The 14,617-nt window shown below is 52.5% G+C and overlaps 5 protein-coding genes and 2 pseudogenes across 5 annotated transcripts; 5 read left to right on the top strand and 2 right to left on the bottom strand.

Annotated features, from left to right (window-relative positions):
- Positions 1–297: 297 nt before the first annotated feature.
- On the top strand, positions 298–1,280 carry SAPIO_CDS8463 (Uncharacterized protein; the record flags this gene model as incomplete). The annotated part of the gene is made up of 2 exons (XM_016790088.1): positions 298–431; positions 530–1,280. The coding sequence occupies 2 exons, from the start codon at positions 298–300 to the stop codon at positions 1,278–1,280; spliced, it is 885 nt and encodes a 294-aa protein (XP_016640351.1).
- Positions 1,281–1,624: 344 nt separating this feature from the next.
- SAPIO_CDS8462 (uncharacterized protein) lies at positions 1,625–2,394 on the bottom strand (the record flags this gene model as incomplete). Its single annotated transcript, XM_016790087.1, has 3 exons — positions 1,625–1,707; positions 1,789–2,211; positions 2,310–2,394. 3 exons carry the CDS (start codon positions 2,392–2,394, stop codon positions 1,625–1,627), a joined length of 591 nt encoding a protein of 196 aa, XP_016640350.1.
- Positions 2,395–3,107: 713 nt separating this feature from the next.
- On the top strand, positions 3,108–4,760 carry SAPIO_CDS8461 (annotated as a pseudogene; the record flags this gene model as incomplete).
- A 183-nt stretch (positions 4,761–4,943) lies between these two features.
- On the bottom strand, positions 4,944–7,131 carry SAPIO_CDS8460 (uncharacterized protein; the record flags this gene model as incomplete). Its single annotated transcript, XM_016790086.1, has 2 exons — positions 4,944–6,026; positions 6,889–7,131. The coding sequence occupies 2 exons, from the start codon at positions 7,129–7,131 to the stop codon at positions 4,944–4,946; spliced, it is 1,326 nt and encodes a 441-aa protein (XP_016640349.1).
- A 985-nt stretch (positions 7,132–8,116) lies between these two features.
- SAPIO_CDS8459 lies at positions 8,117–10,277 on the top strand (annotated as a pseudogene; the record flags this gene model as incomplete).
- A 1,476-nt stretch (positions 10,278–11,753) lies between these two features.
- Positions 11,754–12,682, top strand: SAPIO_CDS8458 (uncharacterized protein; the record flags this gene model as incomplete). Its single annotated transcript, XM_016790085.1, has 4 exons — positions 11,754–11,876; positions 11,943–12,033; positions 12,106–12,446; positions 12,533–12,682. The coding sequence occupies 4 exons, from the start codon at positions 11,754–11,756 to the stop codon at positions 12,680–12,682; spliced, it is 705 nt and encodes a 234-aa protein (XP_016640348.1).
- A 782-nt stretch (positions 12,683–13,464) lies between these two features.
- On the top strand, positions 13,465–14,440 carry SAPIO_CDS8457 (uncharacterized protein; the record flags this gene model as incomplete). The annotated part of the gene is made up of 3 exons (XM_016790084.1): positions 13,465–13,503; positions 13,572–14,256; positions 14,334–14,440. The coding sequence occupies 3 exons, from the start codon at positions 13,465–13,467 to the stop codon at positions 14,438–14,440; spliced, it is 831 nt and encodes a 276-aa protein (XP_016640347.1).
- Between the last annotated feature and the right edge of the window lie 177 nt (positions 14,441–14,617).

Below are 14,617 nucleotides of genomic sequence, written 5' to 3'. Positions count from 1 at the left end.
CGAATCTCAATGCTACCAAAGCTGTCGCATCATCGTAGCCAAGTGTCCTTATTAGTTTATAATTATCCCAACATCGCGTCGAAAGCCGGGAGTTTTGATTTTGAACCCCTTGGATCCGGATCTCTCAGGCACCACCATGAATCCGTAGAAACACGGAAACAGGTGCCAAAAAAAGAGTTCTCCTACGCGGCCCAAATTCGAACGGGCGCATGCGTGAGCACGTTTCCGCCGAGTCTCGACATTTCCACGGGTCGCCTGCATCCGCTGCTAGATATTAAGCGGCTACATCTTCCAAGGATGCTCTCGCGTGCGGTTCCGATCGCCCTCTGGGCTCTCAGCCTCGCTTCGCATGCCGTGGCAGAACCGACGGCTGGGCTTCCGTCCTTTCTGTATGGAACGCCATTGCATGTCGAGTGCATGAACCGTAGCTAGTAAGTACAGAGCTCCCTCACATCCATATAAAGAAATTTAAAGCCGGCCTCGAGAAACCCTTTTGACAACGGACTTTTCTAATATTACCGTACAACAGCGAAACCGGTGAGCACATACAAAACGATAGGCAAGAAATCCAATGGGCTCCCTTCTCCCTCTGCGAAGAAACCGGCAAACCTCTCGAATTCCACTACGGCGTCGAAGGTGAGCAGAACTGCACCATCGCGGCCATCGACGACCCCTTCTTCCACCTCCTCGAATTCTATATCCACTCCGACGCGCCCCTCTCGTGCCGGCTCCCCGCGCGACCGCGTCCGCACGTGGAAATCATTGGCGAAAAGCCCTACGAGCAGGAGTACATCCCTATTGTCTTCGCGCTCGCGGGAACCCTTCAGCTCAGCCATATGCACATTAGCACGCACATGAACGTCCTGTTGCACACGCAGTCCAACCGACGCATTCGGCCCCATGATACGGGCGTGTTGGACAGCGGTATAGCGTACAGCACGAGCCCGCTAGGCCAGGGCAGGGAGTCCAGCTCGCATCGCATCGTCATCGGGGATCCTCTGCCGCTGCGCTTCTCTGTGAGGTGGTTCCCTAACCCTCGTTTGCCGCGGACGGACGGCACGGTGCAATGGCAGGGGATGGGTGGACATGTATTTGCCAGCACGGTGTTTTACGTCATGGTCTCTTTCATCGCTGGTGCGGTTGTCTCTGGGGCATACTTTTACGGTAGGGTCTTGCCGACCCGGTTACGGGGTAGGGCGCTAGGAGGAGCTACGCCACTTGGACATGGACTCAGTTCAGGTGTTGGCAATGGCTGGGGTTATGCGAAGAGGATAGATTAGCGGTGTGGTGTTAGAGACATGCTTTGATTATGACTTGTTGTATTTGCGGCTGCTTGTATATCACCAGGAGTTTTGGACAATCCGAACAATTGAGTATTTCCGGGGTTTTTAGTTTTGTATATGATCCTCGGCGGGAATGGTTGTATATATGACGTGCGATATGCCAAACTCCCTGAATATGAGACGATTATGAATGTCGCATCAACCCATAAGGTCTACGAAGTAGCAAATATTGAGATTACGTGGAAAGGCTATTAGTGTACTTAGATTGTGCTCTCTATGAGTAAAAGTCGCATGGCAGTGCGGAGGATGCTTGACAAGATGTGCCGCCCATATCATCCGCCTCACTGAGACTTGAGGGTCTTCTCACCCTGGCCCCTGAATCTGTTGAGAATCCTCAGATACATGTCCACCGACATACCCAGAGCTATAAACCTCATGTTAGGGACTTCCCAAACACCATCACACAACAGGCGAAGATGGAGGTAAGAAGATGAAGGGCACTCACGAATCAAAAACCACGGCATATACAGCTTGAAGATAAGCTCCTTCTTGACCTCCCAGGTGTACAGCTCACCCTCCCACTCCAAGCAGTCATAAATGCAAGTCAATGTCGTCAACGCACACTGAACACCATACACCAGGCATGCGAGTTCTAGCGCCGGTGTGGTCCCACCAGTCTTACCGGCTACGGCACCCTCGCGGCCATCACGGAAATAGCGGCGGAGAATCCACGCAACGGCTGGTAGCTGGTAAACTAACTCGAGGATGGTGAAGAGGCGGAAGAAAGTGGGTTGTTGGGGCCAGGGGGTGAGAAGGAACAAGTCGTGGTAGGTGCTGGTGTAGAAGTTGCGAATCTGCTGGAGGAAGTGGAGGGGGCTTGAGGGAGGAACCCAGAGGGAGTGAGGGATGAAGTGGACGAGATCGACCACTTTTTAGACGAAGAGGAGGAGGTGCAAGTGTAAGCCAATGGGTGCAACCAAGATGCGATTGGGGGATGAGGCACACGGTATGGGCCGGGGAACTTACAGAACATGGAGGCGAAGGAGATGAAGAAGAAGGCGAGGTAGAGAGAGTCGCGCCAGTTGCGCGTCGTCGAGGAAGAGGAAGCCATTGTTAGGTAGGACCGGCTAGAATAGTGCCCGGGATAAGGAAAACAGCGGTTAACTGTAAGAAGAAGGAAAAGAAAGGAAAAGAAAACAGAACAAAACTCGAAGAATTCTATTCGGTCAAGCTGCACCTCGACAAGATTCTTTTTCGGACAAGACGTACAGTTGAGAGATGAACGATTGGCGCGGGCAGCTGTTCCAGGCGGCAAGTGAGTTAACGGGGCTATTCCATAACCGAAGCAGACACCACCATTCCCTTTCGGGCTTTTACTGCTTCAACGCCTCTGCAGCTTCTGTAGCCTTTGCTCCTTGCTTCAATTCGCCCCTATCTTTCCCCTTCTCCACGAATTACAAGCGGTAACCGCGTTGGACGCTGGACACTCGCTATTCGAGAGATTGCCGCCGAGATCCTGCAGGCCCAAATCCGGCCATCCTCATCCAATCAAGCAGAAAAACCTACGCAGGGTAACCGTGCTAGCAGTGTCCCTTGAGTCTCTGATGCGTGCTGTTAGTGAAAATGTCTGCTCTCGTTGGGCAGCCCTTTTCGTTAATTAGTATGGCGGGACAGGTGCATGTAGGAACTCCTTAGGAGGCCGATGTTGGGAAATGAACCATCAGCATGGTCTATATAACTCCTGCGAGCTGCCAACTCATGATCAAGCATTTTACGCTCTCCTCTCCTTTGTAACCCTTCGCACCATTTCGTCGACCCGAAACCATGGACATGGCAGCATCCCCCACATTCGCATCCACGCCCCTCCGCCACTGCCCCTCGCGTGATCCCATCCCCTACCCAATCTCCTACCCTACAACGTGGTACGCCTTTGAGAAGACGCCCGAGTTCTACGCCTGCTCGAATTGCTATGAACGAAGCATCGTACCAGCGGGGCTCCAGGACCACTTCTATCCTGTCGTGGAGACCATATCCGGGCCCGATCGCTACTGTAACTATAACACGCCACGGATCAAGCTGCTGGTCTCCCAGTACGCAGCGCAACCGTCCGTCCACGCCCACACCACACTCAAGAAGCTAGAAGACCACATCGCCCACCGCGTCCGCGTAAAGCCATGTAAACTCTCCAACCCCGTCGCCCCGGACGAAGACTTCGAGTGGCACCGGCTCGCCGCCGGCGTCGACGCCTGCCACGCCTGCTACGAGGATTACCTCGCCGCCTCGAGCTTCACGCGGTCGTTGCCCGCCGCGACCGTCGCGCAGCCGCCCACGAAGATGGCGCTCTGCGACGTTGGCAATTCTTTTACGCGGCGCATGGCGTGCGAGGCGGGGGATTACGACGAGTTCATCATCGCGGGGCTGAGGCGGACGCGAGTGCCGAGGTGTGCGGGCGCAGAGGCCGTGCATGTCAATTCTAGGAAGTGGTATCGGCCCAAGTACGTGAGGGCGAGGGGGTTGGTCATTTGCGAGGAGTGCTATCTTGATGCTGCGGGCGGGACGCAGTACCAGGAGACGATGTTTGAGCAGTGCCGCCCTCAGAGCAGGTCTGGGTCTAAAGAGGAGCTTGTGTGCGATTTCGGGGTCAACCCGGCGCTCTCGGTCAATTTTGGGCTCATGGTCGAGTTCAGGGAGCCGAAGCTCTTCACGCAGGCGGCCGAAGCGGTGTTGATGAATCCCCCATGTGATCCGTCGGGGATCCCACCAGGAACGCCGTGGTTCACTCTCCCGGGGATCAAGGACTTTGCCCTCTGCGCCCCCTGCGTGGCATCTCTTGTGCGTCCTATTAAGATTCTGGACAACTATCTCGTCGAGGGCACCTGTAGTCCAAAGCCTGGTACCATTTGCGCCCTCAATGCTGCCAATCCCCGCCTCGATCAGTATATCAAAAAAGTCTCTGAAGCCGCCGAAAAGGGGGAACCATCCATCTTTCTTTCCACGGCTTCGTACCTCTCTACATCCTTACCGTGTCCTGGATCAATCCCTTCTTCGGAAGAGCATCAATGGACTGGCACAGGAGAATTCTCAGCTTGTTCGAACTGCGCACGCGATGTCGTGTTCAGGTCCCCGCTCTCCATGTTCATGACCTACCGCGACGCAATCGTGCCGGCGCCAAGGAAGTGCGATTTTTACAGTCCGCGAGTGAGGTTATTCTGGTCGCAGGCTTCGAGGGCGCCGGATGCGAGAGGGGCGCTGTCCGATTTCAACTCGATTATGAGACACAGGGATGCCGTCTTTCGGAAACTGCGAGCCGCCAGGGAGGAGGCGGAGAGATCCCTGGAGAATCATGGAGAGATATTCGAGCCGACTACGTCAGATCCTGCGGAGGTGTCTCGATGGGCGCTGTCCTCTCCTAACTTGGACCCTACTTTGAGGGAACGCCTAATGCAGCTCGAAACTCTTTGGAATGAAGTAGAGTAGGGGCCAGTTCTACGTCTGCATGCTTGCCTCCTCAACGTCCTCCATGTCTTCACCTCACTTCTTCAACTCCTTGAAGAAAAAAAAGGAAGAGAAAAATATGAAAAAGGGGGGGAGAAGAAAAAAAGAAGGTATTTAACATCCAACATATTACTATTATTTACTTAATACGAAGGAAATTCCTGCTCAATTTGTAATGGAATCAGATCGCCGGACCTGCACTCCTCTGTAGTTGACATACCACGCATCCGAATCATGATGCCTCCTCACACTCGGCGTCCTAAAGGGCGGCTCGCCGCTGCGCTGCTCTGCTCTCGCACTCCGTCCGTCTTCCCATTGGCTTTCTCCTTCCGCAAAGCTTGTTCTCGCCACCTTGCTCATGACGGGCTCTTTCACGCCCTCCTCCTGCGTCGCGTGCGCTTGATACGGATTATAGTCGGAGGGGCTGCCATAAGCCTGTCCTATCTCGGCTGCGGAGATGTGTTCATCAGACGCTCCCTTGGCCTTTCTCTCGTTTTCCTTTTCCTCTGCCAATTTCTTGTCTTTTTCTTTTCCCTTCCCCTTCTCCTTCTCCTTCCCTTTCTCTTTCTCCTTTAATCTTTCTCTCTCCCTTGCCTTTTCCTTGGCCTTCTCCCTCTCTTCGATAAAGTCCAGGGGCGACTCCTTCTTCGTTCGCAAGAAGATAAGCAGCGTATTCGCAAAACATACCGGAATAGCCGCCCAAGCTGGATACAGCAAGCCACCCTCCTCGGCCGTGATACCTAAATCCTCGAATGCATCGTTCAGCGCGCGGGAAAGCCTCTCGCCCATCACACGACCGGCGATGCAACCAATGAGAAGCAACACGGCGCTCAGGGCCGCCAGGGTAAGGGCAACGCGCCCCGCGATGTAGAGGCGCCTACTGAGGAGGGTCACGCTCGGCGCCGAAAGGACGAACACGAAGCCGAGAATTAAGACGGCGCCGAGCATGGGCGAGACGGAGCGGTACAGGCTTAGCGCGTCTTCGAGGTCTTCGGGGAGTTTGTCGACAGCGCCGATTCCGAGGCGTAAGTGTAGCAGGGGGTCGAAAGACGGGCCGAGGACGGGCGCGGTGCAGTGGTCCGGTTGGGCACAGCAGGTGAAGATGTGGATTGTGTAGAGGTCCGCGATGCCGAGGGTGGTGGCGTTGAAGGGCTGGCCTGTTAGGTCCGTGCCAGATACTTGGGAGAGATCCGCGAGGAATTGGGATGTGGATAGTTTTGATGGGAGGTGGAGGTTCGTCGTGTTGACCTATGGCCATGTTAGTTATTCGTGTTAGTTAGAGAGCAAATAGAGATCAAAGAGGAAGATGAATGAGAGATGGCGAGCTGGAGTTGAGAGCAACCTGCCTTTAACAGGTAGAGGTTGGGCAGAGTGCTTGGAGACGACCCCGCGACGAGGACGATGATGAGGAGGATGGCGATTAGCGTGGATAAGACGAACGGCGTCACTTTGTAGAATGCCGTCAAGCCCATCTTGGAGGACGTGGTGCCCCTCGATGAGGGGTCTTTTGCCCTTTGGCGTCGGTGTTCGTGATGGGAATGGCGGTGGAGGTGAATCCTCAGGGATGCCGCATCGGCCAGTCGCGCCTCGAAGAATTGAGAAAGAAATAAAACAGACTAATGCTTCTACACAAAACGACAATTCAAGTTATTTCTCAGATGAAAATAACAAAGAAAAAGAAAGAATGACGAGAAACGAAATTGCTTCTCCCGCCTCTCGAGAGAGCTGAAAACATGGGTCGAGTGGCGCGATCCTTGATGTACTTTTTACCCCCTTCACATACAGAGCCACGGTTTCACGACCATCATGAAACCAAAAAATCTGATTCTCTCTTCGTCTCTCGGTTTTTAGTAAGAGTGAGGTCGCACAAGAATGATCCTCCTACGAAGTAACTCTGCTTTTTACAGAAAAACACCAGACAGACAATAATAAACTTGACATTCCCTGACCATGTCCGGCCTCAGCCAGGCCGATGCCCAGGGCTGAATCTTCCGACATTCCATCACGCTCTGTTCTATTAGACGAAAAGCATGTCACTGTCGGTCACTGACGCTCGCACACAACCAGGCTCTGCCCACCCCTTTCTTCATCTCGGTACTATGTAGCACACCTGCCGTTTCTCCTGTCCGCCGTCGAATCCGAGATCTGAGGGCCGCACTCCAGACTCTTTTGATTGCAGTGGCAACGGGAACCGGATATCGCGCAGCAGCACAGGTTTTGGCAGCAAGAATAGTAATATCTTGGATAAAAGAGGCTTGCTCGCGGAGATCCGGGATTGTGGCATTGCCGCCCTGTCATTGGCAGCACCGGGATTTCCCCAGGCCGTGGCCCGGTTGTTTTGTGCGTCGTGCATGGTGGCTGAAGTCAAGGATTTACCAGTTTCTCTTCATGAGACCGGGAGGACGGGTTTATTCGACTTTTTCGTCGGTCTTGGGCTGGCGCCGTTTTCCCATCTTCAACCCGGTGGCTAGAACGGGCTCCTAGATTTTCAAGGGAATGTCTCTGTTGGTATTAATAGATCTCAACGGCTTGTCTCACTCAGCCCTTTTGGTGTAGGACAGGAATGATACAATTGCGACGATGACGGCGGCGGAGAGAGACGAAGAGGACGACACCAACTTGAAGGGACCCTCCTCCTCCTCATCCTCCCCCTGTCTTAGACAATATTAGCCGTTTACTCGCACGAGATGCAGAATCCCTATGGTCGAGCACACAAAGGCAATATACGCCGGCAAATAAACAAAGCTGCGCAATCCTGTACAGAACGAGCGCCAAGCTGGGAATGTCAAGGATAATTTCCTGTTTTTCATACATCCACCTATAACCCAGGACGCGCGCCCATTTCTCATCCACTGCCTTGAATCCCAACTATTACCATATGCAAGAAAAGTCTCAAATAAGGTAGTAAACAAATTCTGGGAAAAGGAAAAAAATGAAAGGGACTAATGACTCTGCGTCATATCGCGAAGGGGAAAGACAGCAGAGCTGTGGCCAGACTGACACAAGGACATCCCCGGTCGCACACCAGAGCCGGCTGTGAACCACCAAGCATGTCGTACACTTCTGGTGTAATTGGATAACTCTGCCTTCTTTCTATCGTTGAGGAGTGGCTGAGCTGTGTGTCACTTGCACCGGATGATGAGAGCTTACCTTTTGTTCTTTCTCTCAGACGCTGCGGACTTGCAGATCATGGATCCGACTGGCGCCCCTGTGTTGTGCTGTACTCTCTATTGATATCTACTCGACGGCGTTCCTCCGCCGAGCATCGCGGCTTGGGACCTTTCCCTCTTCTCGTCTGGATAGGAAGCTCCCTTAAGCCCGGAGAGACTTTGCTGGCCATGCGGCGGTTACAACTACGGCTCCTCTGTCTCCTCGCGGCCACTTCGGCCGTCGAAGCTGGACAACACACCATAGAAGTTGCCCGAGACGGTCTAGTTTTCGATCCTGAGACGTTGTCTGCAAACCCCGGAGATGTGTTAACCTACACATTCTACTCGGGCGTACGTCTTAGCCTACCTCACATGCACCACTGCCCAAAGCAGGTAATGCTAACATGGAAACCAGAGCCATTCGGTCGTCCAAGCATCCGCTCGTAACCCATGCCATCCTCTTCAAGACGGTTTCTACTCGGCACCCGTACCAGTCGAACATGGGCCGTCCCCAGTGACTTGGAGAGTCGTTGTGAATGACACGCAGCCCATCTTCGTGTATAGCGACCAAGGCGATAGCTGCCAGAAGGGAATGGTCCAGATCATCAACCCGTATGTAGGATAGGATCGATTGTTCCCCTTCGGAGTTTATAGCTAATGGCGCGTAAATCCAGTCCATCGGGAGATGCTCTCAAAGACTTGAAGACGTTGGCATCAAGTGCCGCAAATAACGGCTCTTCAGACGGCAAGCTACCGTTCGGAGGACAGCGCATTCTCAACATCGATGTCGGTGCCGATGACAAGTTAACTTTCTCACCGAACGAGGCCAAAGACCAACTTCCAGGGACCATTGTTCAGTTCCACTTCTTTCCCAAGGTAAATTCTGCAACCCACGAATGCTCATTATCCGGACGTCATCGAGAGACTAACGTTGTTAGAACAATTCGGTTGTCCAAGCCACATATGAAGACCCTTGCCATCCCCTCGAGGGAGGCTTCTCGAGCGGATTCATCCCCATCGATTCGCCGTCCGCAGGTGTCGGCTTCTCTATCGCTCTCAACGACACCAACCCCGTGTACTTTTATGATGCCCAACCCATAGATTCCCATTGCCAGAACGGCATGGTAGGGAGCATAAACGCGTAGGTCCGCCATTCCAGACCCGAGGACTACATCCCGCATTCTCCTCTTTTTCACCTTCTTTTTCCTTCATCTCCCTCTCTCCCTCTTATGTTGCTCCAATTTAACAATGCATATGTAGTCCATCCACTGGAGAAACGTACAACTCCTTCCTCGCTAAAGCTCGAAAAGCGTCCCAAAGCACAATACCGGCGTATGCTCCCCAGGGAGGGCAACTTACCGTAAATAACTCCATGGTGCCTTCTGCCCACGGCTCAGTTCTGCATCTCCATCTCCTCAACTCCTCCCTCCTCTCCACCATACCTGAGCTCGGCCATATCGACGAAGCCTTCCTCCTCAAAGCCGGAGGCGGTCCAGTAACCTCCTACAACTGGGGGCAATCCCTCTCAAATTTAACAGCGACCTTCCTTCAGCTCCTCCAGTTCACAGACAACATTCTCCTCGAGACGCTTCTGGACGGATACACTCGCCTCACGGAGGGGGAATGGCAGGGTGTTTTCCCACCTACCATTTTAGAAAGCCTTTCATCCGCCTCAGCGCAGGCTTATATCCATCGCACCATAGCAACAACTCCGTTGCAGCATTTCGAAGTCCGCATGCCGGGGGCGTGCGCATATAACCTACCACTCGCAACCATTGACTCTTTTCTCACCACACTCTTAACGCTGCTACTCCTAGAGATTGGAATATATGTGGATTTCATGGCTTCGGCTGCCGCGAGTGAAGACTCTTGGCTTGCACCAGCCCTCGCATCGGCGCTAGGCGCTAAGAGTCGGGCAGCTGGCCTCGTCAATATGATGCAGAACAGGCCTGTCGCAGCAGCAGTCGGAGAACCTCAGCTCCCTTCTAAACTTGCATGTTCGTTCCTAGGTTCTCACTATATTTCCTTTTGTCCGGACGAAGATGGGCTAGCTTTCGGAAAGCCCCTCCCTCGATTGCAGGTATCGACCAGGGAGACTTCTCCCAACGGCGGGAGAGTCATGACAGTTAACTTAGACTTCAAGGTAAAGGGCACGGGAAGATATGTCGCGTGGTTCGGACCATATGGCGACCTTACATTTACAGAAATTAAAGATGGGTATGCGGACGTGCCAGGACATCTATATGGGCATGTGTGGGCTGTTGTCTGTGACGAGAATGGGTTAACGATGGACGGTGTGGCGGAGAAGGCTCTGACCAGCCCAGATATTGTCTGGGTGTCGCAACCTTGAGGTGAGATACTTCTGTAATCTTGATGGCGTTACGGGTTTCACGGCTAGATGTGCTTGGATGATGTGAGGATATCTATATAAACCATGCTTCTTCTACCTTGTTCAATGGTGACGTGGTCAGTTCCGAGAGAGATGATCGTCGAGATATCGAACGTCGGTACTTAACTCTTCTGCAGATCAAAACTCAACCGGAGGTTCTATTCAATACTCAGCACATCTTCCCCAAGACGAATTAGCCCCACTAAGAGCGGGAGTGAAAGATCGAGGATCCCGTCCTCGCGTCACTCGCATCACCGCCCAGCCAATCCAGGAATCGACACCTTCCCCATTCCTCAACTTGAGGATCTTGTCCAGCTTGGAGTATCGCATGAGATTTGGCAGGTCAGATGGCAGGAATAAGTGGGACTTTGGGATTGTTTCTTGGATCGTGTCTATTTCCATTTGTTAAGCCCATCAACCCCAGACGCCGGCATGATGTTTTCTATGCGGCGCTCAATGCAAACATTCCGCCTGTAGATCATCTCTAGCACTGCCAGCTTGCCCCTTTCCTTTCAACAGGACACATGCGAATAAATGAACAGCCCCAGAACGTGACTTCAATATTTCGACATATTATGCCTCCGTACCCGTGGGACTGGATTCATCATCTTCGATTGCCATTCTCAGCGAATTGGGAAGCGATCAATCTCGGGAACGGCATCCCTTGCCACCTTCACGTCTCCCCTTCCATAACTTTCTTTATTACTTCCCATTCCGTCGTCTACCCGAATTAATTCGAAGCGCACGCGCCGTGGGTCGTCCCAAAACCGCATCTCGCTATTATAGAAGAGATCCAGTTTAGGTGGTCTAAGTCGCTTCCCAAGTCATATGAAGATCCCAAGACGTTTGGACTGCCAATGGAACCTCGATATAATATAGTATTAGGGTGAGGCCACATAAATGTCCGTCTTTTAGATATAACCTGGGCAATAAATGATATCCATCCACTAGACGTTATGACCAAGGCATCCCATACACGGCATCAACCTAACATCAAGTTTTTGGGTCGGCTGGTGATTGCAGGAGATACCTTGCCACCAACTGGGGGAAATATAATTCCGGGATGCTAGATTGAGGGCTGCTAAGAGCAATGGTAAGGGCAGTGATCAGCACTTCCCCTTTGGGCTGGAGTAAATGAATGAACGATATGTCGGAAAAGATGGAGTCTGTCCGTGAGATAGAGGACTCATGCGCTAGAATACGATGTGGATTTTCGGCCTCACATAGTCGGGATGAGGGCGATGTTGAAGTGTATAAGAAGGCAATGAGTTCGATCACCGACCGATATCCAGAATCGCCCAATCTCAAGCGCAAGCATCGAAGAAGCCACCCAGAGCACTTCATTTCCATACACACCCCAGACCCGAGGCCAAGACCTTGAGCATCCCTCTTCTTCTCACTTCTCTATAAGCATCCAGTTCACACAGAACTTTTAAGATGAAGTCTTTCGGATTTGCCCTCGCCGCCCTCTCATCCGCGGCCGCTGTAGCCGGACATGCTACCTTTCAGCAACTCTGGATCAACGGCGAGGACCACGAGTCGTCATGTATCCGTATGCCGGTACGTATACTCGTGAGGTCTTATATCGTCTCTCTTTTGTCCTCCTCTGACTTGTCTCTCCAACAGCGCAACAACAGCCCAGTGACCAGCGTCAGCTCAAACGACGTGCGGTGCAACGCCGGCCCCAGCCCGGCCGCCAATGTTTGCGAAGCTATCGGTACGCCCAAGCTTCCATAATAGAGCTCCTTTTTTCCTTTCGTTTGCACGCTAACATGGATCCATCATCTAGCCGGTGACAAGATTGCCGTTGAGATGCACGAACACGACACCCGTGACTGTTCCAGCCCGGCCATCGGCGGAAACCACTTCGGTCCCGTCATGGTGTATCTCAGCAAGGTCGACGATGCCACCACGGCCGACGGATCGACCCAGTTCTTCAAGATTGGCGAGTTTGGCTACGACGCCGCCTCCGAGAAGTGGGGCACCGACGTGCTCAATGACAACTGCGGCAAGTTCGAGGTCTCGATTCCAAGCGACATCCCTGCGGGTGACTATCTTCTCCGGGCGGAAGCTATCGCTCTTCACGCGGCCGGTCAGGAGGGAGGTGCCCAGTTCTACATGTCTTGCTACGTAAGTCTTATGTATCGGGTTTTTTTCTCTCTCTTTTTTATTTCTCTCTCGTGAAGCTGCAGAACCTGACTAACTTGGATGATTAGCAACTTCGAGTGTCTGGAGGTGGTGGCTCGACGCCGGCTGGTGTTAGCTTCCCAGGTGCTTATTCGTCTAGCGATCCCGGTATCAAGATTGATATCTGGGCCTCGGATCTCAGCAACTATGAGATTCCTGGACCTTCGGTGACTGCCTGAGTGTTATTTGGTGAAGGGAGAACGAGTGCGTGAGTGGACCTGGCAGGTTCTTGGTCATCACGAAGAGTTATGGAAAGTCAATTAGATATATATCAGGGATAATGAAAGAATTCGGATACGGCGGAGTGATACATAATATTTTGGCATTGCAACTATACCTATCTAAATGATAGACAGCCGTCAAGCTCGCCTGTTGAGAGGCAAGTCTAGCGATGCACATTGTGACTGCCGTGTTGTTGGAAGGCTGCAACTTGAATGCCGTCCTGTTGGGGCTAGCTTTTAATCGTTAACTTCAGATGTTTGCATCTACTGATGGTGGGAGGCTTGAATTGATTGTTTACAAAAAATTGGTACCTGACAAGTTTGGGAAGTCTAAAAGGCGGGAAACATTCGATGAAGGAGAAGAATAATTGAGTTTGCGCAGGGCAAAAAGGCGTGAACGCAAGGCAGTTGAGAGATGCTGATGGCCGAGATTAAACTTCAAGTTGACCAACACCAGAGCTCCTTCCCTGTATTCTCAGGCTGGTTGGGTGATGACTTCATTAGGCAAGAGCCGCAAGACCAACTAAATCCGCTAGCTCGTCTCGGTCTCGACTCTTTCAATTCTTCAACTCTTGAACTCAACTCCTTGTCTCAACCTTCATCTGCATCGAATCCTCATAGCTGCATTTCTTTCCCGAATAACCTCTAATAGTCTTTAAAATAACGTAATTATCCTATGCAAGCCGTCCGCAACTAGCTTCTTCAGCTCTACACTAATCTTATTCTCGCATACTCACACAATGGAGACATCTGCTAGTCTCGAGGACTTACCCAACGAGGTGCGCCTGTCCCCCGCTCTCTTGCTGTTGCAGCTCGGGCCGGGGCCACTTGGCTAATATCTTGCCAGATTCTTTCTCTCATCTTCGCCTTCCTTCCCACCCACTGTCTCCTCCATATTCTTCGGGTCAATAAGCGTTTCTTTACCTGTATCAGGGCACTCTTCCACGTCCGGTTACGCCATGCCTTGGCAGAGCCCGACTATAGCATGGTGCTCGAGTGCTACCCCGAGACCACGCGGCTCACTGCACCGACGTTGATGTGCCACTACCTAGAAACCACGGGCGACACCAGGCGGGTGTCCACAGCCGACACCGTGTCTGGTGGCCCTCCAATCGGTGATCCCAGAAGGTGGCACTTGTGGTTCAAGCCATACCTGGGGACCCCTCGCGTGCTGAGGGAGAAGTTGGATGATGCTGTTGAAGGGGGAAAGTACTCTATGGAGGTGAACCTCGCGGAAAACGAAGAGTCCTCGCACCTCTTGACCCGTACGATACTTAAACGGCGGCAGACTAAAGGGCTCTACCCCAGCCATGTTACCGTCCACGAGGGTCGTCTTAAACTCAGTCGCGAGTGGCTGGCTGCGGCGTCTGCGCCCATCCTAGAACAAGATGGCGATTACACTATGCTCTGGACTGGCTCATCGAAACACATGGGGGTACGCCTTCAGGTGGCGCCGGCGGCATCGGCGCGGATGCCGCTGCTCATCAGCGTAGACGATAAGCCTCCTTTAGCCTACAAGCTCACTTTCAAAGGTTAGTCGCCATTCAATGTTCAGGGTGGCCGCCATGGCTTCATGCCTCACAGCTAACATGTTTTCTTCTTGGCTCAGGAGTCGCCGTTAACTCAATACTCTTTCTCCTTGCCTATGAGCAGTCGTGTATCGAGTCTATTGATGTATCAGGCAGGTCACTTACCATTATCCATGTGCCAGCCTGAAAGCCCACGATCGCCCCAAATCATGGAACACATCACTTGAGCAATGATAATGCTGGCATATCGTCTTTCTGTTTCCCCCACCTCTTCCCTTTTTACGATTGCTGCACGTCCTTCTTGTCCATCGCAAGACTTTTGGAGATCTGCTTGCGAGATTGTTTCACGTTTCAAGACGCCTGG

This window comes from Scedosporium apiospermum (genome assembly GCF_000732125.1).
Source record: "Scedosporium apiospermum strain IHEM 14462 chromosome Unknown SEQ_SAPIO_0121, whole genome shotgun sequence".
Classification (NCBI taxonomy): Eukaryota; Fungi; Ascomycota; class Sordariomycetes; order Microascales; family Microascaceae; genus Scedosporium; species Scedosporium apiospermum.
This window is presented reverse-complemented; position numbering and strand designations above follow the sequence as displayed.